This window comes from Acinonyx jubatus, chromosome C1 (genome assembly GCF_027475565.1).
Source record: "Acinonyx jubatus isolate Ajub_Pintada_27869175 chromosome C1, VMU_Ajub_asm_v1.0, whole genome shotgun sequence".
Classification (NCBI taxonomy): Eukaryota; Metazoa; Chordata; class Mammalia; order Carnivora; family Felidae; genus Acinonyx; species Acinonyx jubatus.
This window is the reverse complement of record NC_069381.1, coordinates 164,936,189-164,962,122: the sequence shown is the minus strand read 5'-3', so window position 1 is coordinate 164,962,122 and position 25,934 is coordinate 164,936,189. Positions and strand designations below refer to the sequence as shown.

Sequence of the window (25,934 nt, the reverse complement as noted above, 5' to 3'; positions counted from 1 at the left end):
TATTTGAACATAACTTTTATGTGGCACTGATATTTTCTAAAGTTTTATAAGAAAAATGGTTTTGTGAAACCATAATGCTTTGGATTTAGGGGATAAAAGCAAAAATATTGATGTATTTTCAGTTAAATCCTATTTTAATTATGACAATTATTTTCTGCAACTCACCTATGGAAATTGCTTAAACCTCATTTATGTATAATTTGAATAAATTTTATAATAAATTTTGTGAAATGGGGTTCCTTAAAATGGTGGCATTGGATAAAATACTTATGGGACACACAGGTTTTACATATTGAAATTAGCAATTTTCTGACAGCTCATTGAAGGTTAGGACTTAGCCTATGGTATAATACATAATGGCACTTTGCAATAGGGTGTATGGGCATAAATAAGGTGTTCTTTTTGGCACACTGTATACATAGAATCAACCTCTATCTTTATGGTCATAGCCTGTGCTATAATTCATTTTCTGAATTTTAAACATTTAATAGGTAAATACTCCAAATACAGAATAGTCTGTAGCTCATCGTTCCTTTTCATACAGCTCTAAGTCACCATGGATCAACAGATAGCTTAGAGCCAATGTCATTCCACCATAGACAGAAGTCCCTCATAAACCACAATCCTTTCTTTATTTGAATTCTTCATTCCTCATAGCACAGCACTCTTCAACTCAGCCAATCTGAAGTGTGTGTGGGGTGGGGGGGTTAGGGGCAGTCTTGTGGGACTGAGCCCTTAACCTGTGTGATCTGATGCTCTCTCTGGGTATATAGTGTCAAAATTGAGTTACATTGAAGGACACCCAGCTGGTGTCACAGAGAATTGCTGGGCTTGGGGAAAAACTTCCATATATTTGGTGACCAGAAGTGTCAGAAGTGAGGTGTTCTGTTCAACTAGTAAAGTGACTTTCCTTAGGAAAAAGGAACTGGGAAAAATCCGAGGTTTTCTTTTTTTTCCTTTTTTTTTAATTTTTTTTTTCCAACGTTTTTATTTATTTTTGGGACAGAGAGAGACAGAGCATGAACGGGGGAGGGGCAGAGAGAGAGAGAGAGAGACAGAATCGGAAACAGGCTCCAGGCTCTGAGCCATCAGCCCAGAGCCTGACGCGGGGCTCGACCTCACAGACCGCGAGATCGTGACCTGGCTGAAGTCGGACGCCCAACCGACTGTGCCACCCAGGCGCCCCATGAGGTTTTTAAATTAAGTATGAAAATGCTTGTAATAGTGGTCTTAAATAAAATGAAAAAATAACGCATGTTAAAGTGGGACTGAGCAAAATAAAAAGCCAAGGCCATCTTTATCACCCAAGGACCTTGAGGTACTGAAAAGTCTCCTTTAAAATCTTCATTTAAGTTATACTCTATCAGTATGCCCTTATCTAACTACACGAAGAAAAAAAATCAGTACTTTAAAATTATATCTTAGTCTACTCTACTCTTTTTCTAATTTTCAATTATTAGCTTACCATTTATTGTATTTCTTTTATTTTTTATTTCAGATGTTCTGCATTTCAACCTCATCAAAAATTAAATTGATATTTATGGGCTAATCTGGAAACCTAAATACAATTTGTTTCACTACAACTGTAAGAAAGCATGTTCAAATTCCCATTGGCTGACTTATAAAGGGGCTTTTGGAACACAACCTAATGTAAGTTGCAGACATACTATGTTTTAATCTTTGTTATTCAGCTCCTCCCCTGGTTAGGGTATGTGACTGTTGGCAGGTGCGCATGTATTATATATACTTTTGTGTCTATACATACCCTTTTTCACAGTTCCGGGTTCATAATATTTATTCTTTCCTCCAAAAGGTATTTAAGTGCCTGTTATTTAAACAGTACAGTTCTAGGCCTAGGGGAAATCAGAAATGAAGTTACTTCCCTCATAGATCAAATTGCACAACTATGTATGAAATGTATACATATGCTCTGAAGGGCGGTCACTATATGAGCTGAAAACCGGGTCTGATGGGTTGCCTGGAGATGGTATTCTTCCAGCTAAGATTAAGCGGTGGGCAGGAGTTAAAAGGGCAAAGGAATTGAGAGATGGAAGGAGGGTGGGTCAGGAATAAAGTAGGAAGCACTACAGACAGAAAAAAATGTCCAAAGACCATATTTATTTGTTCAATCAGTTAGCTGTGATGACTTTTTCAAAGAGCATCCATTGAGCAGCTGGGAGACTTTTAGCTGAAGCCATATCGTGAAAATTAATTGTAATCATACTAGAAAATCAGAAAGCATATATTTTGCAAGCACTTGTACTTTTTTAAAATTTCAGGTATGAAGTACTCATTAAGCCCTAACAACTACCCTGAAGATGGTATTATGAATATGGCAACTTTTCTACGGGGCTTTGAAGAAAAGGGGTTAAAGAATGACAGGCCTGAGGACCAGTTGAGTAAAGAGAAAAAGAAAATTCTGTTCTCCTTCTGTGAGGTGTGCAACATCCAGCTGAACTCCGCAGCCCAGGCCCAGGTCCATTACAACGGTAAATCCCACCGCAAACGAGTCAAGCAGCTGAGTGATGGGCAGCCCCCACCACCAGCCCAGGGCTCTGGGCAGCTGCTGGCCAGCCCCAGCACCAACACCAGCGCAGGTAGGTGGAAAGGCCCAGGGGTTCCATGTGCTATTGGGAGAGATGCCGCTGTTCTAGAAAGTGAAGGATTTAGAACAAGACTTCTTTCACCATGAAACTACCACCACAATAACCTGTATTCTTTTCCCCACAGGTAATTCCAAGAGCTGTTTGTTACTTCTCAGTGAGTGTGTGTGTGTGTGTGTGTGTGTGTGTGTGTGTGTGTATGTGTGTATAAAATTCATATATATTAGATACAAACATTACACACACACTCACACACACTTTGTGTATTGGATTGTAGACTTGGTCCTTATTCCCATAGTGTGTGAACATTTCCTAATGTATTTTGAAATGTGTTTAAAATAGATCAGTGATGTCAGTTTTTTGTTCCCCTTCTCTGCAAAATTAGGCTTTCTTGGGTTTCCTTCATCTGCTTTCTGTAGGGTAGCGTACTACTTGATAGTACATAAAAAGCTACAGCTTTATTTATAACATCCCGTGGTGCAGAAAAGGAGCATTAATCTTGAGTGTGAGACATGTTATATTCTTTTAGGGAGCTGGCAGCAACATGCCAGTGGTGTTCTAACAATAGGAACAGGCATTGCCAAAACCAACAAGGCTTACCTCTGAGCTCTGGCCTACTGCAAGCACCTTCTTGCCTCACCTCTTACCTCTCACCCTGTCCTGTAGGCTGGGTAGAGGCAGAAGCTTAGGAATTTTCACATTTCCCGCATCTGTCCTGAATCTGAGAAACGTTCTTTCAAATCCTTTATCTTAGGCAGACCTTCCTCTTCCACACTGCTGGTCATTGGGTATCTTCACTCGGACACAACTAAAGAAAATGTGAAATTTACTCTTATCCGTGGTGAAGATCTGCACAAAAACGGGGCCTCCTACCCAGGTTTATGAGGGGGGTCAAGATAAGCGTCCTAGTAAGTGGAAGAGCTCCACATTCCATTCCAGCAAACTGTTCGTTCACCCTGCAGTGTTGATGATGCAGAGCAGCCGTTGGGTGGGATTTCACTTGGTGCTCTTACATGGTTTCTTACTTTGTGAAGTTATGCTGTGATCCGTATTCAGCTCCGCTGAATGTTGTGTGTGTGCTAAAAGCTGAACCTAACTACTTCTTTATACTTCTTGAATTTCATTAAATTATTTTCCCCAGTCAATACTTAGTGTGCGGTGAGAGAACTTAAAGGAACTTTGAGGATATGACACACACATTCATGATGATAGTGGAAAATTACTTTTCCATTTTGTCTTTATTTATTATATGATAATATAAGTATTAGATGCATTAATATATCTGTATTTGCATATTGAAATAGAGTTGGTGTCAGGTTGAAAACCGATTTATTGTCTTATATCTGAGTCAGAGAGCAAATAGCCCCGAGTAAAGATTTGAATCCTGTCTGTTAGAACCCAAACATCTATGCCTAGATTGAGGTAACCTGTGACTTCTAATTAGTGATAGTAGCTAACATTAACTGATCATATTTTAAGGGACATGTTTTGGTCCTTTATAGGAATTTTCTCCTTTAATCTTTTCATTAACCTTGAAGTAGTTACTACGATTATCCTCAATTTTCAGACTAGGAATGGAGAGGAAATAATTTGGCATGGAAATGGAAGATGGAGAGTTCCAAGCATATTTAATTAATTAGTAGTGAAGCTGTTATTCTTTGTCACTACTTTGCTGCCATTTTCTGCCATGCAGTAACACTCAGGTTAATGTCAGACCTATGTGTTTGGTCTATTTGTGGTCACAAATGGTTGCTATCTTGTGGCATACTATCTCACTTTGATGGGTTTTGAAATTAGGCATGTAAAGCTCCAACTCATGAGTTTCTCCATGCTAATGAAATTAGCTGACATGAATAAATTTAGCTAAGACATACCCAGGATATTATGGATGTATTCTATTAGTAAAATATCGTTCATCATCTAATATAAGACAATATTAGTATATGGGAAGATGGGTAAGAAAATGAGTCAGCTTTTCAAGTTTTACATTAGATATAAAGGGCAATTTTCATGTACTGATAATATAGTCAATTATCCATTGTCAGAAGATGGGTTTAGCATATGATGAAGACAAGTCAGTTAATGTCTGGAAGTGGTTAACATTAATCCTCCCATTTGAAAAAAATAGTAGGTATAACAATATCTTTCTTTGAAACAGAAATTAAACATAGATGTGTGTACAAAGATTCTCATGGCACGATTTATAATTCCAAAATATTAGGTGTATCCTGAATGTCCAATAGAAGAAAGGTTACATACATTATAGTACATTTATAAGATGAATGATAGAAACTATAGGCATTAAAAATTATATTTGGGAGGCACCTGGGTGGCTTGGTCAGTTAAGCATCTGATTCAATTTCAGTTCAGGTCATGATCTAACGGTTCGTGAGTTCGAGCCCCGTGTTGGGCTCCACATTAAGAATGTGGAGCCTTCTTGGGATTTTCTCTCTCCCTCTCTCTCTGCCCCTCCCCTGCTCTCACCCTCACTCTCAAAATAAATAAACATTAAGAAATTATATATATATATATTTTTTTAAGAAATTATTTTTTTGAAGAATACCTAATGACAGGAGAATCTGTTCACGATCTCATGCTAAGTGAAACAGCAGGCACTAAAGTGGACTGTGCCTTAGTGCTGTGTGTGTGCCTGTACACTTATCTACTATTTAGAGTCTCAACTCACTGAGGAGCAAGCCTGTCATGCTTTTATTTTTTCCAGTCACTTTCTTTAGTTTTGATCTATCAAACATCTGTTTCCTGCTGGATAGCAGTTCCCTTAACACTTTCTCAGCCCATAACTTCTCACTTTTGAATATTCAGAAGTATTCTGACTTGAATGATTCAGCTCTATTTATATAAAAAAAAATCCATGTCAGAGTTGGATTAAGATTTGGCTAGATAGATCCTGGAGTTTAGAATGGAGCATGGGATACAGTTAGCCTCCAGCCTCCCATGCTTTGGCCTGCCCTTCTCCCTAGGTAGGGATGGATGGGTGGAGGTGGCCTTACCTAACAGCCTTGGCAAGGTTGCAGTGCTGTTCTTGGTAGGGGATTACTATTCTGTTTGTGTCTGTGGGTCACAAGTGCTCCTAATGGCCCCTCTGGATGAAGAACTCCCCCAAAGTATCCCTTAGGCATTGGGAATCCCTGAAATTTAGTTGCATCTCCTGGCTTACCCCCACATTGTAGCAAAAGACTCCATTCCTCAATTGTGTGTGCTTTTTTCTCCCACATTGTGGCAGTCCTGGTGAGATTGTGTCCTCTCTTCTTATCTAGGTACTTATCAACTCTTAGGGCTTGAGGGAATGTGCAAAATACATCTGACAACTAACATTCCTCTTCAAAACCTGGAGCTCCTGGGGCACAGGCAGGTAGAAGTGGAGTGGGGTGTGGGGGACTCCACATTTTTCTTGCCTGCTCAGGTAGCACAGGGGAGACTTGGAAGTCCACTGACAAAGAAGACACATAATCAAGGAACAAAGAGTCACTCTCTCTTTTCGCCCATTGCTTGGCTTTGGGGAGTGTTGTGAGCTAAATTTTGTCCCTCTGGGAAAAAAAAAAGATATGTTGGAATCCTAATCATCAGCACTTCAGAATTTGTAAGATTGGGACTTTGCAAAGTAAATTAAAATGAAGTTTTTAGGGTTAGGTTGACCCTAATTCAATATGACTGATATCCTTGTAAAAAGGGGAAATTTGGACTTACAGACATACAAAAAGAAATGATGTAAAGAGACACAGGGAGAAGACAGCCATCTACAAATCAAGGAGAGAGATCTGAAATCAGTCCTTCTCTCAGAGTTTCCGGAAAGAACCAACCCTGCCACACCTTAAACCTGGACTGCCTGAACTGTGAGGTGATGTATCTCTATTGTTAGGCCACTCAGTTTGTGGTGCTTTTGTTACAGCAGCCCTAACAGACTGGTACACAGAGGAAAGTGGTAGCTCATCTTCCCCACAAAGGAGAAGGGATGTTATAGTAGAGGTAGCCTTCCCAAGATCTGTCTGTTTCAGAGGTAACTTTGCCTCCTGTCAGTCAGTCTCATTATAGTGTAGGGGTTGGCAGGGGTGAGCATGGGGTCCACAGTGTGGTGGTTGAGACTTAAGCCATTTCTCTGGGTAAGAAGTGACTAACCCCTAACCACGGGCAGTTCTTTCACTAAACTTAGAATTCAAACCATTAAATCTCAGCTTCTGGAAGAATAGGAAGACTCTTAGAGTACAGCTAAAACCATTTGTGTGTGTGTGTGTGTGTGTGTGTGTGTGTGTGTGTGAATGTACCAATGTAGTTTTTTTTCCTGAGCGAGGAAATCATTATGAGTAGTAGCAAGATCCCTTTCCCAACACTGTCGTTGGTCACATATTATAAGAACACTCTGGCTACATAAGGGAGAAACAGGTAATGCGAAGAGAGCTTAGATAACTTAGTCTGCATGGGAAGGATCCTTACTCCTTTCCCCATCTAGTCCCAAGGGGTGGGTGGAAATAACAGAAACCACAGATTAGTCTTGGATCCAGACAAAGTAGTCTGATGCCTCAGAGGCTCCAGAGAGACAGTAAGACAATGGTATTTCTGGCCCCTAGCAAGGGGCAAATAGAACTGAAGCATTCTTCTGATTTCCTATGGGCTTAGTGAGTACACAGGCTCCTGAGTGAACCTGGGAACTACAGAGGGGCATCTGAGAAGAGCGGGGATGCAGTTTTTCCTGCAGCCTGGATTAGACCCAGGAAGAGACAATGTTTAAATCTGAGGACAGGAAAAAATTATGTCCCAGGTCAAAGGCAGTCAGGCAGGAAGAATTCCTTCTTACTCAGGGAGGATCAGCCTTTTGTTCTATTCAGGCCTGCAACTGACTGGATGAGGCCTGCCCACATTAGGGAGAACAATCTGCTTTACTCAGTTTATATATTTAAATGTGAGACCAATCCAAAATTCACAGAAGCACCCAAAATAACATTTGACCAAATATCTGGACACCACGTAGCCCAGTCAGGGTTTGACACATAAAATTAATCCTCACACTCTCATTTTCCTGAGTTGTATAAATCATATTTGATGATTAAAACAAAAATTATAACTCATCTGATAAGACAATGATATTTAACAGTAGGGAAATGTAAGGGACCCAAATATAAGTAAGATACCTATATTTCATTTGAAGTATTTAAATGGTAATGCCAAGAGATTGTGATAAGTATGTATATTGTAATATCTACAACAACTATTCTGAAAGCTTTACAAAGATACACAATCAAAAAGAATATAAGTAAATCAAGATGGAGTACTACAAAAACTTTCAAGTAACTCCCAGAACAAGAAAAGATAAACATAGAAATGAGAACCAGAGGAAACAAATAATAAATGGGACACTGAATAACGTATTAACAATTACCTTACGTGTGAATGGTCCAAATAAGCAAAACACAGAGATTTTCAGAAAAGATTGAAAAAATTACCCAGTTATATGCTGCCAACAAGAAACTCACTGTACAATGATATAGGTAGGTGGAAAGTAAAAATATGGAAAAGAATATGTCATGCAAACAGTAATAAAAATTAAAAAGGCATGAGTATCTATTAATTTATGGTAAGATAGACTTCAGAACAAGGAATGTTATTAGAGACAAAGAGAGACATTGCATTATGATAAAAGGTTCAGTCCACCAGGAAGACATGATGATTCTAAATGTTCATGTACCAGTTATGGCTGAAGACTACAGCAATTCTCTCTCTATAATAGAATTACTAGACCAAAAAATCATCAAGGATATAGAAAATCTGAACAATATCATAAGGCATCAGGATTTAACTAATTTATTTAGAACTCCACCCCTCAACAGTAGAACATGTATTTTTTTCAAGTGCCCATGGAACATTCACTGTGATACCATATTCTAGGCCATAAGACAAACCTTAACACATTTAAAGGAATTATAGTCATACACAGTATGATTACAATATGTCTCTGACCATAATGAAATTAAACTAGAAATTGATAATAGAAAACCAACAGGAAAATAGCATATCTCTTAATCCATGAATCAAAGAATAAAACTCAAAGGAAATAAAAAAATACATAGAGTAGATGAAAATGGAAAAATGACATATCAAATTATGTGGGAAGTAACTAAAACAGTGCTGAGAAGAAAATTTATAGCATTAAATGCTTATATTTGAAATGAGAAAAGGTCTCCAATAAATAAGTCTCTGCATTAAGAAGCTAGAAGAGAAAAAGTAAACCTAAAACAAGCAGAAGGAAGAAAATAATAGTGCAGAGATATCTGAAGTTGAAAACAGAAAAACAATAGAGAAAGATCAATGAAACAAAAAGCTGTTTCTTTGGGGGAAAAAAAAATCAATGAAATTTATAAGCCCCTAGCAATACTGACAAAGATTAAAAAGAAAGAAGACACAACCAATATAGGTGCTATTACGATAGAACTTGCATCAATTAAAAAAGTAATAAGAAAATACTACAAACTATATTCAGAAATTTGGTAACTTAGAAGAATGCATTATAAAGCTCCCCCAAAAGAACTTTCTATATCCACAGGATTTTACTAGAGAATTGTGCCATGCATTTAAAGAGCACCAATTTTGGGGCACCTGGATGGCTCAGTCGGTTAAGCCTGATTTTGGGTCAGGACATGATCTCATGGTTCATGAATTTGAGCCCCACATCAGGCACTGCTGACAGTGTGGAACCTGCTTGGAATTCTCTCTCCCTGCCCCCTTCTGCTCATGCTCTCTCTTTCAAAATAAATAAAACTACAAAAAAAAGGTTTAAAGAACACCAATTTTATCATTTCTTCCAGGAAATAGAAGAGGAGGAAAGACTCTCCAACTAACTTTATGAGGTTATTATTACCCTGATACCAAAATCAGACGAAGACAATATATTAAAAAAAAAAAAAAGCTACAGACTAATCTTTCATGAACTTAGACTCAAATTCTCAATAAAATATAAACAAACCAAACCCAGTAATGTATAAAAAGAATTTTACACCATGACCAAGTTAGATTTAGTCCAGATTTGTAAGACTGGTTCAACAATTTGAGAATCAGTAGTATAAAACATCATATCAACAGCTAAAGAAGAAAAATCATATGATCATATCAATTGACGAAGTAAAAGAATTTGAGAAAACTCAACACTCATTTAAGATAAAAACTCTCAGCAAGTTAGGAATAGAGAGAAATTACCTCAGTTTAATAAAGAGCACTACAAAAAGCCAATAGCTAGCATCATACTTAATGGTGAAAGACTGAATGCTTTACCCTAACTAAGATCAAGAGCAAGATAAGGGTGAACAACCTAGAAGAACTGGATAAATCCCTAGAAACTTACAATCTTCCAAAATCAAATCTGGAAGAAATAAAATATTTGAACAGGCAAATTACTGGCAGTGAAATTGAATCAGTAATCAAAAAGCTCCCAACAAGCAAAGGTCCAGGACCAGCTGTCTTCACAGGTGAATTCTACCAAACATTTAAAGAACAGTTAATATTTAATCTTCTCAAACTATTACAAAACATTGAAGAGGAAGGAAAACTTCCAAATTCGTCCTATGAGACATGCATTATCCTGATACCAAAACCAGATAAACACACTACAAAAAAAAAGAGAGCTACGGCCAATATCTCTGATGAACATAGATGCAAAAATCCTCAACAAAATGTTAGCAAAATGAATCCAACAATATATACTTAAAAAAATCATTCACCATGACCAAGTGGGATTTATTCCTGGGTTGCAAGACTGGTTCAATATTTGCAAATGTAATCAATATGATACATCACATCAAAAAGAGAAAATATTTAAAAAATTGTGATCATTTCAGTAAATGCAGAAAAAGTATTTGACAATGTACAACATCCATTCATAATAAAAATCTTCAATAAAATAGGGTTAGAGAGAACATACCTCAACACAATAAAGTCCATATATGAAAAACCCTCAGCTGATATCATACTCAATTGGGAAAAACTGAGAGCCTTCTTCCTAAGATCAGGAACAAGACAAGGATTTGCACTCTTACTACTTTTATTCAACATAGTGCTGGAAATCTTAGCCACAGCAAACAAAAGAAAGGAATAAAAGGCATTCAAATAGGTAAGGAAGAAGTAAAATTTTCACTATTTGCACATAAGATGAGAAAACCCTAAAGACTTTACTCAGTTTATATATTTAAATGTATAAAAACTACTAGAGCTAATAGAACTGGTAAATGAATTCAGGAAGGTCACAGAATACAAAAATCAATGTACAGAAATCCCTTGTACTTCTATGCACTAATAATGAAACAACAGAAAGATTAAGAAACAATCCCATTTACTATTACACAAAAATAATAAAATACCTATAAATAAACTTAACCAAGAAGGTAAAAGGCTTATAGTCTGAAAACTGGTTAATACTGATGAAAGAAATTCAAGATGACAGAAACAAATGGAAAGATATTCCATGCTCATGAATAGGAAGAACAAATATTGAAATGTCCATATTGCCCAAAGCAATGTATCTATTTAATGTAATCCCTATCAAAATACAAACAGCATTTTTCACACAACTAGAACAAATAATAGTAAAATCTGTATGGAACCACAAAAGACCCTGAATAACCAAAACAATTTTGAGGAAGAAAAACGAAACTGGAGGCATCACAATTCCAGATTTCAAATTACATTACAAAGCTGTAGTAATCAAAACAGCATGGTACTGGCACAAAAATAGACACATGGATCAATGGAACAAGATAGAAAGCTCAGAAACAAACCCATGACTATATGTTGAATTAGTCTCCAACAGAAGAAGCAAGGATATACAATGGGAAAAAGAAAATAAGTATCTTTAACAAATGGTGTTGGGAAAATTGAACAACATGCAAAAGAATGAAACTGGACCACTTTCTTACATCACACACAAAAATAAACTCAAAATCAATTAAAGATGTAAATGGGAGACCTGAAACCATAAAAATACTAGAAGAGATTACAGGCAGTAATGTCCTTGACATCATCCATAGCAACATTTTTCTAGATATGTCTCCTAAGGCAAGGGAAATAAAAGCAAAAATAAACTATTGGGATTTCATCAAAATAAAAAGCTTCTGCACAGTGGAGAAAACGATCAACAAAACTGAAAGACAACCTACTGAATGGGAGAAGATATTTGCAAATGACATATCTGATAAAGGGTTAGAATCCAAAATATATAAAAAACTTACACAACTCAACACCCAAAAAAAAAACCCAATTAAAAACTGGGCAGAAGACATGAACAGAAATTTCTCCAGAAAAAAAACCTACAGATGGCCAACAGACACATGGAAAGATGCTCAACATCACTCATTATCATGGAAATGCAAATCAAAACTACAACGAGATATCACTACACACCTGTCAGAATGGCTAAAATAAAAAATACAAGAAACTACAAGTGTTGGTATGGATAAGGAGAAAAAGGAACACTTTTAACTGTTGTGGGGAAGGCAAACTGATGCAGCCACTGTGGACAACAGTATGGAGATTCTTCAAAAAGTTAAAAGTATAACTACCCTATGATCCAGTAATCATTCTATTAGGTATTTACCCAAACAATACAAAAACACTAATTTGAAAGGATATATGCACCCCCATGTTTATTGCAACATTATTTACAATAGCCAAATTATGGAAACAGCCCAAGTGTCCATTGATAGATGAATGACTAAAGAAGATGTGGTACCATGGAATATTATTCAGCCAAAAAAGAATGAAATCTTGCCATTTGTAATAGCATGGATGGAGTTAGAAAGTATAATGCTAAGTAAAATGAGTCAGAGAATTACAATGATTTCACGCAAATGTGGAATTTAAGAAACAAAACGAAGAAAAGAAGAGACAAACCAAGAAACAGAGGATCAAACTGATGGTTACAGAGGGGAGGTGGGTATAGGGATAGGTGAAATAGGTGTTGGGGATTAAAGAGTACACTTACCATGATGAGCACTGAGCAATGTATAGAATTGTTGAATTAGTATATTTTACACCTGAAATTAATATAGCACTGTATGTTAATTATACTGGAATTAAATTTTTGAAACTGACAAAATTAAAAAAGAGCAAGATAAGGGTGTCCATTCTCATCTCATTCAACACAGTACTGGAAATTCTAATCACCATAATAAGGCAAGCATAAATAAATAAAAGGTGTACATATTGGAAAGGAAGACATGACTGTCTCACTTCAGATGACATTATGGTCTATATATATCAATCCTAAACAGTCTATGAGTCTAAAACTATTAAGTGAGTTTAGCAGGATTTCAGAATAGAGAATCAACATGCAAAAATCAATTTCATCTTTATATACTAAAAATAAACATATGGAAACTGAAATTTAAACACAATATCATAATCACATCTAGTAAAACAAAATACTTAGATTTACAGTTTAAAGATATAAAGGATCTATATGCTGAAAATTACAAAATGTTGAGAAAAGATGTGAAGACCTAAGTAAATGGAGAAACATACCATATTCATGGATTGGAAAACTCAGCATAGTTAAGATATTAGCTCCCTAAATTAACCCATACATTTTATGCAATTCCTATCGAAACCCCCGGCAAGGTTTTTTGTAAACATAGACAAGCTTATTCCAAAATTATATGGAAGAACTCAGGTTCTAGAATAGCTAAATCTTGACAAAGAATAATAGAGCAGGAAAAATCTATACCCAATATCAAGGCTTACTGTATGGCTAAAGTAATCAAGACAGTGTTATTTTAAAAGAGGTATAGGTATAGATCAACAGAAAGAGCAACAGAACCCAGAAATGGATCTATACACTTATGCTCAATTGATTTTTGACAGAGGTGCAAGAGCATTAGAATGGAGGAAAGATAGCTTTTTCAACAAATGTTGCTGGAGCAATTGGATATCCATAGATGGAAAAAAAAAAAAAAAGAAAGAAATTTCACCTAAATTTATGCCATATACAAAAATTAAACCACAGTGTATCACAGATTTGCATATAAAACATAAAAATATAAAAATTCTAAAGGAAAAAATAGAAGAAAATATCTGGGACCTAAGGCTAGGCAAAAAGTTATGACTTAGCACCAAGAACATAATCCGTAAGAGAAATATGGATCAACTGGACTTCATACAAAATTAAAAACTTGTGCTTTGTTAACTACCATGTGAAGAGGATGAAAATATAAGCTACAGATGGTAAAGAATATTTGTAAGCCATATATTCAACATAGGACTAGTATCTAGGATATATAAAAAGTTCTCAAAATTCAACAGTAAAAAAAATCAATTATGAAATAGGCAAAAGATCAGAACAGAAATTTCACTGAAGAGCATATACAGATGAAAAGATGTTCAACCTCATTAGTCATTGGGGAAATGCAATGTGATATCACAATAAGATTTTAATATGTATCTATAAGAATGGCTAAAGCAAGAAATAGTGACAACACCAATGTTGGCAAGGATGAGGAGAAAACGGATCACTCATACATTGCTAATGGAAGTGTAAAATGATATAGCCACTCTAGAAAATAGTTGGGAAGTTTCTTATAAAATGAAACATATATTTACCATTCAACCCAGCAATTGTACTCTTGGGAATTTATTCCAGGGAACTGAAATATATTCCCACAACAATCTGTATATGAATGTTTAGAGTAGCATTATTTGTAATAGTCATAAACTATAAACAACTCTATTAGTTTCCTGAGGCTTCTGTAACAAATGACCACAAATTTGGTCTAAGATAATAGAATATATTCTTTCAAATTTCTGGGGTCTAAAAGTCTGAATTTGGCAGTGCTGCATTAACCTTCAGGGGCACTACAGAGAATCAATTGCCTATATCCTCCACCCTCTAGTGACTGCCTGGGCAATCCTGGGCTTGAGGCTACACTGCTCCAATCTCTGCCTCTGTTTTCACATCATTTTCTCCTCTGTGTATCTGTGTCCTCTCCTTTTTGGTCTATTTACAATCTCCATCTACTTCTCTCTCATAAGGACACTTACAGTTGGATTTAGGAACCACTGAATAATTCAAGATTTTCTCATCTCAAAATCCTTAACTTACATCTGCAAAGCTCCTTTTTTTTCAGATAAGGTAATGTTCGCAGGTTTCCAGGATTGGTGTGGATATCTTTTGAGGGTGAAATGTTAAACCGTAGTACACCCATACTTGGAATACTACTCTATAATAAAAAGGAATGAACTACTGATGTACACAACAACTTGGAAGAAACTCTAGGGAATTATGGAGTGTGAAAAAAGTCAATCCCATAAGGTTACATACTGTATGATTCCATTGTGAAACATTTTTGAAATGACCAAGTTTTAGGAATGGAGAACATATTAGTGGGGTTAGGGATGGGGACAGATTTCAGGAGGTAACTGGGTGTGATTATGAAAGAGGGATTATGAGGGATCCTCTGGTGGTGGTGATGTGAACCTACACAGGTGATAAACATACTCACAAAGGAATACAAGTAAAACTGGGGAAATCTGAGTAAGATTGGTAGATGGTATCCTTGTCAAGACTGTGATACTTTTCTGTAGGTTTACAAAATGTTACCATCAGTGGAAGGTGGAATGAGTTCAAGGGAACCCCTTGTATTATTTCATACAACTGCATGTGAATCTTTAATCATCTCGAAAAAATTTCAGTTAAAAACTCATAATAAAGGTGACTACTAAATTACCCAGTCTTCTAGTAGCATTATTAGAGATGATAATGAACACAAATGTCAGGGTTTTGCTTTTTAAATATTTTCAGGTTGTCCACAGAGATTAATAAAACACAATGTCTTTTTCATAAGTGTCCAGATAGGTATCTAAATAAATGAATGACAATATGATATGCTAAGAATGATTATGGATCTATTTAAGATGCGTTGGCACAAAGAAAGGAATGGTTAACTTTCCAGAGGTCAGGGACGGCTTCCCAGAAGAGGTGGTATTTGTGGTGAATATTCAAAGATGAGTTTCAGGTTATTCAAGGAAAAACAACATTCCAAATAGAAATGATGGCAATGTAAATGCACATAGGAACAAGCTAGAAATAGTTTATTATTGGAATGAAGTGTGATTAGATGAAAAGGAGGGAAGATTCCCTCAGGCAAAGTGGAAAGTAGGTAGAACAGTCGAGTCTTCTTTGTCCCATGGGAGCATAGGGAAAACACAGCTGCCCAAACTCATAAAAAATTAAGGGGCAACTGCTGGAATTCAGGGTTCTGCTTAGTTCTTCTATACCACTCTGGTTTACAACAACCAGGAGCCCCCCCCCCCCAATCTAGTCCAGTTACCTCAGCTTGGTGTTGTTTTGTTTCCCTAGGATACCACATGACTGTGCAGAGATTATTTTCCACAACCCATGAACAATTCCCTAAGTCCAGATAAAACTGACCACATTTCTTCTCTATGTAGATGGCTAGTGATGCTCACCTTGCCCTCTGCTGTCAAAGGCTGGGATCTATTCTTTATCATCAGTGCCTATAGCTGTGATATTTCCCCACCATTCCTATGCCATTTACCATTCTAATTCTCTGAGGGGGATTTGAACTTTAAAAATTGAAAGCAATTGATGTGTGAATAACTGATTATCTAATTCAGTGGTTCTCAAATTTTAGCATGCATCAGAATCACCTGAAAGGTGTGTTAGAATGCAGATTGCTGGGCTCCATCCCTAAAGTCTCTGATTCAGTAGGCCTGAGTAGAACCTGAGAACTTGCATTTCTAACAAATTCTCAGCAGAAGCTCCTGGTATGAAATCACACTTTGAGAATACCATCTAACCCATTGAGGAGGATTTATACCCAGACAAGGAGCTTCTAAACTTAGATAAATCTATAATTGGAAATTAGGAAAGAGAAGGATGGCCTTATGTTCCTTGTCTTCTCCTGGGACACCCACTGACCCATGGAAATAGACAGTGTCTTAAAAATAGAGTGACTCATCCCCCCAACCCTTTCAATCAAACCTTACCTCTAACCGGGAGCCTTATAAGCAACTCTGTACATTCTACAGTATCATAAACACAGTGAAGGTAGACCCAAAGGCTGTGGTTAAGTGGGTGAATGAGGCTTTACCTTGTGCCACATATTGTGCTAAGGAGATTACCTTATTTAAATTCTCACAACAGATTTGTGAGGAACGTATTATTATTACATATAATGCAAATAAGGAAGGAAGAGGTTAGGTAGTAACCAGAAGAAGCAAGGCCGGGATTTGGAACAAGCTGGCCTAATTCTATGGCCTGATTCCTTACCACGATGTTATTGCCTTCCATCTATGAATATAAGTTATGTTGGGCAGAACTTGCCTAGTTTGTGCTTGTAGGTTACTGCTCAGACAGTGTTCCTGATGTGAAGTTGAATCAGAAAAGAGAAGCCGTAAGTTCTCTCTCTGAATGTACCAGCATTGCTGCCCAGTAGCTTTCCCCACATATCAGTTAGGGATACATGATATTCTGATACCCACCCTACCCAATCAGATGTATGTAAATCACTAGACAGAGTAATAAATGTTAACTTCACATTTTATTCTCCTTGTGTTTTCAAGGAACATTTATGCCTGTCATGGAGAATCAAATTGCTCCCAAGGATTATGGTGGGGAGGATTGATTGTATTCTGAGGTTTTTTGAACCCATATTTCCTCAGAATGGGAAGGGATTCTTTCTTAGGGTGTGACCTCTGATCCTGCAGTTGGCACTCATTTGGCACAAATAATATTTAAAACTATGAAAGGTCAGGCCCAGATTATGAAGGTTGTGCCAAACTATTTTAGGAGAGACACATTTATATGTGATTTGAGGTGCACTCGAGATAGGAATTATCATGGAAAGACTAAAATAATGTTAGTTTTCACAACCCAACACGATAAGTATGACTCTCCTCATGTTATAGATAAGAAACTTAGAAAGATATGTAGGCCTTTCCAAAGGCCACACAAGGATTCAAAGTCTAAGATCTTTTTAGCACTCTGTATTACCTCTCATAACTTTTTGCAACAAATCCTTCACGAAGTAAAAATGAAAGGAATTCATGATTACTTTCTTGTTATCTAATGTTTGGTGTTCCTGGTTGCTACTAACTGAACTGCCCATTTTCTTTCTCACCTTCAATTAATTCCAAATAAATTTCTTTTTTTTAAATTTTTTTTAATGTTTATTTATTTTTGAGACAGAGAGAGACAGAACATGAATGGGGGAGGGTCAGAGAGAGAGGGAGACACAGAATCTAAAACAGGCTCCAGGCTCTGAGCTGTCAGCACAGAGCCCAATGCGGGGCTCGAACTCACGGGCCACAAGATCATGACCTGAGCCAAAGTCAGACGCCTAACCAACTGAGCCACCCAGGTGCCCCCCAAACAAATTTCTAATCTCATTGAAGGTTAAGTTTTTAAGACTAAACAAGAGTTAGTCAAGCAAAGAGAGTAGAGAAACATTGATTCAAAGGCAGTAAAGAGAATGTTGAAAATCTTAAACTGAGAAACAGTTTGGCATATCCAAAAAGCTGAGATGTGGCTGAAACTGAGTGAGAAAACCAGAAGGAGACACAAGAGAATGTGGCATAATAGAAGTCTTTAGATATTTTTTTAAACAATGCTTTATTTTAATCATGATTCTCTGGGGTCAAAGATTAGAACTGGTGGTCCTTGCCCCGGACTCACCAGAGGTCACTCATGCAGCTGCAGTCAACTGGGTTGGATGGTCTATGATCACCTTACACACACGTGTGGTGCTGGCTGTATACTAGAGCTTTCTTGCCAGGAGACTCTCCTTTTCCAGTTACTTAGACTAGGCTTTGTTACTCTGAGTCACAGAACAGTACTGCAAATACAGCAAGAGTAGAAGGTGCAACCACTGTGTTCTTTTGGTCAGAGCTAGTCACAAGACCAGTCCAGCCTCAAGTGGTGGAAAAATAGATTCTGCCTCTTAAAGTGAGAAGTGGCATCTTTGATTTGGCTTTAGAAATTCTGTACTGAGTTTGAGTAGATTTTTTAAAAACAGTTTTTAATGTTTATTTATTTTTGAGACAGGGAGAGGCAGAGCATGAGTAGGGGAGGGGCAGAGAGAGGGAGACACAGAATCTAAAGTAGGCTCCAGACTCTGAGCTGTAGGCACAGAGCCCAATGCGGGGCTCGAGCCCACAAGCCGTGAGATCATGACCTGAGCAGAAGTTGGATGCCCAACCAACTGAGCCATCAAGGTGCCCCAAGTTTGAGTAGATTTTAACTTGAGGACACATTGGGAGCAGGGAGAGGAAAAGTAAGAATGATATAACCAGGTGATTTTGCAGCAGGAAGTAGAAGTAATTACTTGGAGGTGGAAATGGAGAGCAAGATCAGAAAATGGGTTGTGGGTTGGAGTGTTGTATAATGTATCCTCTTCTTTGCTGCCATATTCTCTGCTTCTCTCTTTGGTGCCTCCAGGATCCTCGGTGATCCTCAGCTGTTTTTCCCCCCTCCCTTCTAATCTCTTATTTGCATTCCTATTTTACATATAAGAATCAGCTTCTAGGGTCAAGACATTGTAATAGGTATTATAACTATTAAAATATGTGGGTGGATTTTTAAATTCCTAGGCCAAATTTCTTACGCTGCCTCTCCTATATATTTAAAATGAAAATTTATCCTCAAAAAGTGTTTTTCTCAGACAATTTTGAACTTTAGAAAGTAAACTTGAAATAGTAACACTGTAGAATCACCACAAGATGGTGCCACAAGTATATCGAAAGTAAGATATTTTCCTCATTCCTAACCCCACAATATTTTGCTGGAACTCATTAATGAATATGGAAAGCAAAGAAATACAAAGGGGTGAGCATTTATGCGAACATGCATGTGTGGGCAGGAGCATGCTCGTTTGACAGACTTTTTGAGCATCTTCTATGCATTAGGCAAAATCTGTAGGGGAGATATCTCAGGGGTCTGTGTGCCTGCACGTGTGTGCACATGCACGCTCCAGACACCTGACAGAGGGTGGGAGGGAGAGAGAAAAGGTCACGTTCAGAGGAGATTTTTCTTCACTTTTCAGTAATAAAAATTACTGCTTAAATATCATATATTGTTCCCTGTCTGGAAAAAAAAAGTTGTAGTTCATTTTAAGAGATATTAGATATGAACATTAATGTTTGATGACGCAAACCTAGGTTTATGTGGTACATGCAGAGATAGAGTTGGAATTCATCAATATGATAATGTCCTACTTTTGCAGTAGAAACATGGTTTAAGATGCTTGCTTTTCAATTTTGATAAGTCAGTTTGGCATTTATCATTTAACTGAGAAATCTTTTGCAAAATATAGGTACTATGATGAAACTATAACATATCATTGAGGGAGTATCAGTGAGTTCCTGTGAGTAAGTGCACTCGGTAAGAAACACATTTCACTAAGGAAGCAGATGGGTTAAATTATTTATAATGCACTTATTTTCCTAGACCTCTTAATTGTAAGTCCATAAAAATCTTTTCATGGAACAATTATTATACAACCCAGTCAGTAGATAGAGTCCATATGACTTCCTATAATTTTCCATAGGAAAACCAGACTTAGAAGGGAAAGGATCTTGGTTGATGTATACCAAATTGGATTCTTAAGAAGAGGACATTTGCTGTCTTTAGCATATATTCCTATTGATAGGGCCCAGGAATTTTCTCTTACTTAGAATAATTTAGACCCAGTGATGATGCAGTAGAAGGAATATTAATATACTTTTTTGACTCTTTGTCTTGGCCGGAATTGATCATTATAAGTTTTCAAGTATTTTACAAAATCCTAGCTTAAGTCTATTCTTCAAAACAGGAATAGAGTTAGTGCCACACATGGGTACTCTCCAGGTAAATTCAACTGAGATTTGGGCTTATTGAGGGTCCTTATAATGAGAGTAGAGCAATTCAGAAATAGGATGAAGTCTCAAGTTATAACTCCAGTCTCCCCAATACTTTGAGACAGAACCCCAGCCATTTTGGGTGGTGTCAGAATTCTAGAACATTTTAAGGTAGACCTCAAAAAGTCATTATAGAACAACTTTATATTCTGTGCACGTGGTTAAAAACTATAAACAAGGGGCCCATCATATAAATATAGAACTCTACGGAATTGACATATATAAGAGTTTGAAAGGAACTTTTTAAAATAAAGAATTAAAAGGAGTGGCTGGCCCTTTTAGTGAGGACAGACGATCTTTTGCTTTAAGAATTCTTTGGACTATGAACTTTTAAGAGTTATTTTATATCAAGTCTTGGCATTTAGATTTTAAAAACCAAATACCAACACTTTTCAGTGTGGAATTGAATCTTAGACAATGATGGCAAGTGTTTGGGTGGCTGAGTGATGAGAATTATCAAAGGCCAACTTAAAATCTGTTACCTGGGGGTGTGTGTGTGTGTGTGTGTGTGTGTGTGTGTGTGTGTGTGTGTTACCTATTTTGAACTAATCTGTGGAGAAAGGCTTTTGATAGCTGGCTTAGCAGGAATTTAAAATTAGTAAGTTCAGTTTCACATGGTGAGTTGAATGTGTTGTCATCCTGACTGACCAGATTTCTTCACATGGATGTTCTGCTTTCAGGCCCTTGACAACATCATAGCCAAGGAAGCTCTTGGACATTGTTCCAAATTAGACATGCCTGTGGAATGTGATAACTGACCATGGGGTTGGTGTTCATCTTTGCACTTATGTTTTTTCTGGAGCTGGTTCTTCGGCCAACTGTGAACAAGTTTGCTCTTCTCCTGTTTACCTGATGAGTTTGGAGGAGTTGGTGGGCTGGTTATTGTGGGGTTTTGTTTTGTTTTGTTTATGGCCTGAGTGCAGTGGCATTCATATCATGCTGACCTACTTCATTTCAAGAATTTGCCCTCTAGTGAGCCTGTCTTGCAATCCAGAGACTCTTGGCCTGTAGACACCAGATGTTTATTCTTATGTGGACATGATGTAAAAGGTGTAAGGAGATACTGATTTTGATCCTGGGGAGTTACCCACTCTGGATAGTTACTTACTTTTAGAAGCTGCAATAACTCCAGCAAACCCCCAGGGCACTATTTTGGTTACTAAAGAAAGAATTCACTAAATTATGTTGTACTGTCAAAATGAATAAATGGTTTCCTTCTTCACATGGAAAATGACTTTGAATATGGTCATATTCTAGATACTAAGATTAGAGCCACACATTCTGTTATACTTTGTACAATAAATAGGAAGACCAGTGTTCTCATAAACACCTCTGTGACTCCTTTCCACTGCAAGTCTGGGCCCCAAAAGCTACCCAAGAAATTCTCTTTTTAGGCGGTATATGTATAGTCTTTTTGAAAATAAAAATTGTATATATTTAAGGTGTACCACATGATTTGATACACATATACATAGTGAAATGATTGCTGTAGTCAAACTGATTAATATATCCATCTCCAAATATAATCACTTTGTGTGTGTGTGTGTGTGTGTGTGTGTGTGTGTTGAGAACAACTGAAATCTACACTCTTAGCAAAATTCCAGTACTCAATATAGTATTGGTAATTCTAGTCAGCATAGTATACCTCAGCTCTCTAGACTTATTCATCCTATATAAGTGTAACTTGGTACTGTTTGACCACCATCTCTTAGAAGATGATGAATATTCTACAGGCCCAAAGTCTCAAGTCCAGGGTCAATGCTATCTTAAAGTTCTTTAATGTACATAATTTAAAAATGATTTACTTGAGAAATATACTGATAGGACAACTCCAAGTAAATACAACATAATATTCATGTTTTGGGGGAGAGGAATGTTCTTTTTAAAAATGGGTTTTAAAGTCAAACAGTTTGAATATTGAAAGTAAAGAATATTACTACATTTTTTTTATAAGTGATTTTGAAGAACTCTTACACCAAATAGTATATAGCATATAACAATAAAATTAGGGACCTTTACTTCATGAAGTTTATTTTTTGTTTGTGACATTTTCATATGTGATGTTGAACATTATGGGTGTTTTGTTTCAGGGTACACTGACAAGAGAGTGAGATGTTTCATGCCTCATTCTGAAAATATATTCTTCTTTTTAAAATTTTCTTTTGAAAATTATAAAGTACATTGCTAAAACAAATATTTTTGTCAAGTGCCTTTCAGATTACTGGGTATAAAGTAGTTAATCAATGAACATTTGATATAATTATTATTATGGGTTTTTTCCTTGAGGCAGTAATTCTGAATGGCTGCTTCTTACTTTCTGCTCCCATGCCCTACTTTTGTCATCTTGCATTACAGCCCCATCTCTGCTCTACTTTGTGTCTCAGTCTTAATAGCACCTTCTCTTGTATTTTTTGCCTGTCTTGTTAAGGCAATGCTAATCACCAAATCTCTTGCTCAAGCAAGAGAACACTTGTTTAGGTACCATTTTCTGGTCCATAACCGTATAATAGTTTAGGTAAACATTTTACAGGTCCACAGTCTCTTAACCTGCAATTCTTGCAATCCAAGAAGCCCTGAAAATCAGAAGATTTTACAATTAATACTGATGGCAAAACCTGACCTGAACTGATATGAGGTTAATTATAGACTTTATTTATCCCATCTAGTATGAATATGCACATGTTTTGCTGCAGAAATGTTGTGTCTGACTATAGAGTGTCGCCCCAGACCCCACTGGAAGCATTATATAATTCATGCTCTATGCAGAGTATTATCTTTCTAAAATCTGAAAGCACTTGAATTCTGAAATGCATCTGGCACTAGGGTTTTAGATTAGGGATTGAGGACTATAATCAAATATTATGGCTTCATTTTTTTAATGAAAATTTACCTTATTACTAGGGAGCTGCATGCATGGTAATAATAAAAAGAATTTTAGGCACACAATCTCATGAACAATTTTCTAAGACTAGAAAAGTGCATGTGCCACACACACACACACACACACACACACACACAGAAAACCCTGAGCAATTGATGAATCAGTGAATCATGAGGCACAAATGAATGGAATTCAGGAGTAACTGCAAAAGTAACTGCAAAAGGAGGAGTGCATTTTCCTGTGATGTAGGGGTGTGTGTAAACACACGCACACACACAAACATGCTTGTATATATATGTATACATAAAAATGTGCTTGTATACATACACACACAAAAATGTACTTGTATATACACACAAACATACTCGTGTGTATGTCTACTCTGTGTATGTCTATAACTGTCTCCAAAGAAGGAGTTCTGACCAGTGGCCAGTAAACAGTAAAATATATATGTAGAAATATAAGGAGGACACCTATGGGGGTGCCATGTTTAAAGTTGCTCCAAAATGCTGTGATATGTAAATGTACATTAGGAATAGTGCTTATTTTTACACAGACATTTTGGGTCTAGTAGACAGTACTCAATGTGGTACCTAAGAGCTAGTAGTATTTCTAGAATTGACCACAGTCCTTCACAGAAAGTCCTCAGGTCAGCATTGCCTTTATTGGACCCTGATTTGTTCTGTCATTAGAGTCTCAGTGAGAGCCTAAAACCCATCTTTAAAAATCCGAATAGAACCTTGAATGTGTTCTTTGTCAATTCTACTTACGAGGAATTTCTTCCAGTTATCATTGTAATTTTTGGTAAATGTTTTATGTCCTTTTTGCTTTGCGCTTTGCACGTCTCAAAGCTCTATATTTTGTGATTTCAAATCACTATTGCTACTTCTTGGGGTATTCTACCTTGTACCTTTTTAAGAGTATGTCAGCTGGCTCTTGCATCTTCTATTTTAGTATTGAAAGAGAAAAGATGGTAAAAGGTATAGGTGTAAATTTGGGGGTGGATGGGGTGGATTTTATTTATTTAAAGAAATTTTTTTTAAATGTTTATTCTTGAGAGACAGAGAGAGACAGAGCATGAGCAGGGGAGGGACAGAGAGGGAGGCACAGAATCTGAAGCAGGCTCCAGGCTCTGAGCTGTCAGCACAGAGCCCAGTGCAGGACTTGAACTCATGAATCAGGAGATCATGATCTGAGCTGAAGTCGGACGCTTAACTGACTGAGTCACCCAGGCATCCCTGGGGTGGGGATTTTAATGAGCTACAGAGTTTTTAAAAAGTAATAAGCAGACAAAAAATATGGGGTTAAAAATACTCTTTTACTTTATTTTCTTGTTACACAGAGTACATTGAAATCTTTATTGTTTAAGAATTTGTCTTACAGTAAATTGGATAGTGTTTTGCCCTGGTGTTAGCATATTCCTGCCCACTTTTACTATCATTATTGTTTTAATTTAGAAACAAGCAGTTAGGGGTTGAAGTATATTTAACTTGCTCTTTAGTGGACATCTATGTGAAATATATGGAAATATTTTTGTTATTGTTGTGATAGCCTCTACTGATTTTATTTGTCTCTAGAAAAGTCCCAGGAACCTACAGCTTTATTGATTTTTGCAGCTTTTACTATAAGTCCTTATAATATATACTACTGATTTCTTCTCTGCATCCTGCTCATTGTTGAAAAGCCAGAGCTATTTTTAACATTTATACAATTTCAGTAGATGATTCTTCATTCCACAAGGTTTGGTGCTAAATCTGTGGAGCCTTTCATAATCATATCCTTTTTGTGGTTTGCTTGAATTTGAGCACAGTGGCTGATTTCATGCATTGATAATGAAGGCTTAGGTTGCCTGTTTCTCGGCGTAAATCCACCTCAGACTTGTAGGTTGACAGTGCTTCTGGTTGCAGCACGCGTGGAGATATAGAATTGAAATTGCTCTGCTTTCTTTACAAATGACTCAGAGTGTGCTTGTCCTTCCCTAAAATGTTGCCAGCGTGTAAAGGATTTTCAATGAGCAGTGCAATAAGCCAGCATCTGGGAAGGTTTGGAGCTGCGCTGATATAGCGTGGTACTGTCACACAGATAATCAGGGCTGGAGCCAAGTCTCGGTAGCATTGTGCATCACACTGGTCACATACTGGAAGTTTTGTTTATCCAACTTGGTTGCTCTCAAAGCTGGTGAAAGCCCAGCCAGGATGTGGAGTGGACTTCCTAGCAGAGGTGAGCATTTTTATTCTAAAAACTTGGATCTGGTATCTGGTGTGTCAGTAACAGATTCTTATGCTGTGTTGAATCCTGTGGAGTTATCAATTGTGTTTATCATGTCGTGCTGACAGATTTGAAGGGCGACACTGAGGAGCAAAATATATGATTCTTTAATTTCATTGGGAAGTAACTCCTTAAATGCACGGTGTGATAGCATTCTTTTCTTTCTGTGCTAGCTGTTTGCCGAGGACGTCTTAACAGTAGGTGACTTCCTTTGCATTTTAAACATTCAGAACAAGTCAGTGATATTATGCAATTTTGCTGTCATTACTGAAAGT

At 37.0% G+C, this 25,934-nt stretch overlaps 1 protein-coding gene across 4 annotated transcripts in view; it reads left to right on the top strand.

The window, feature by feature from the left end:
* Positions 1-1,498: 1,498 nt before the first annotated feature.
* ZNF385B (zinc finger protein 385B) overlaps positions 1,499-25,934 on the top strand; it is a 313,431-nt gene continuing 288,995 nt past the window's right edge. For 2 of the 4 annotated variants that reach the window (XM_027055374.2, XM_027055373.2), the window contains exons 1-2: positions 1,499-1,650; positions 2,280-2,597. In XM_027055374.2, the coding sequence (XP_026911175.1) occupies positions 2,282-2,597 (316 nt within the window). In that variant the 5' untranslated portion in view covers positions 1,499-1,650; positions 2,280-2,281. Of the gene's footprint in view, positions 1,651-2,279; positions 2,598-25,473; positions 25,612-25,934 lie in introns of those variants that run through there. The other 2 variants (XM_027055380.2, XM_027055377.2) reach the window with 2 other exon arrangements.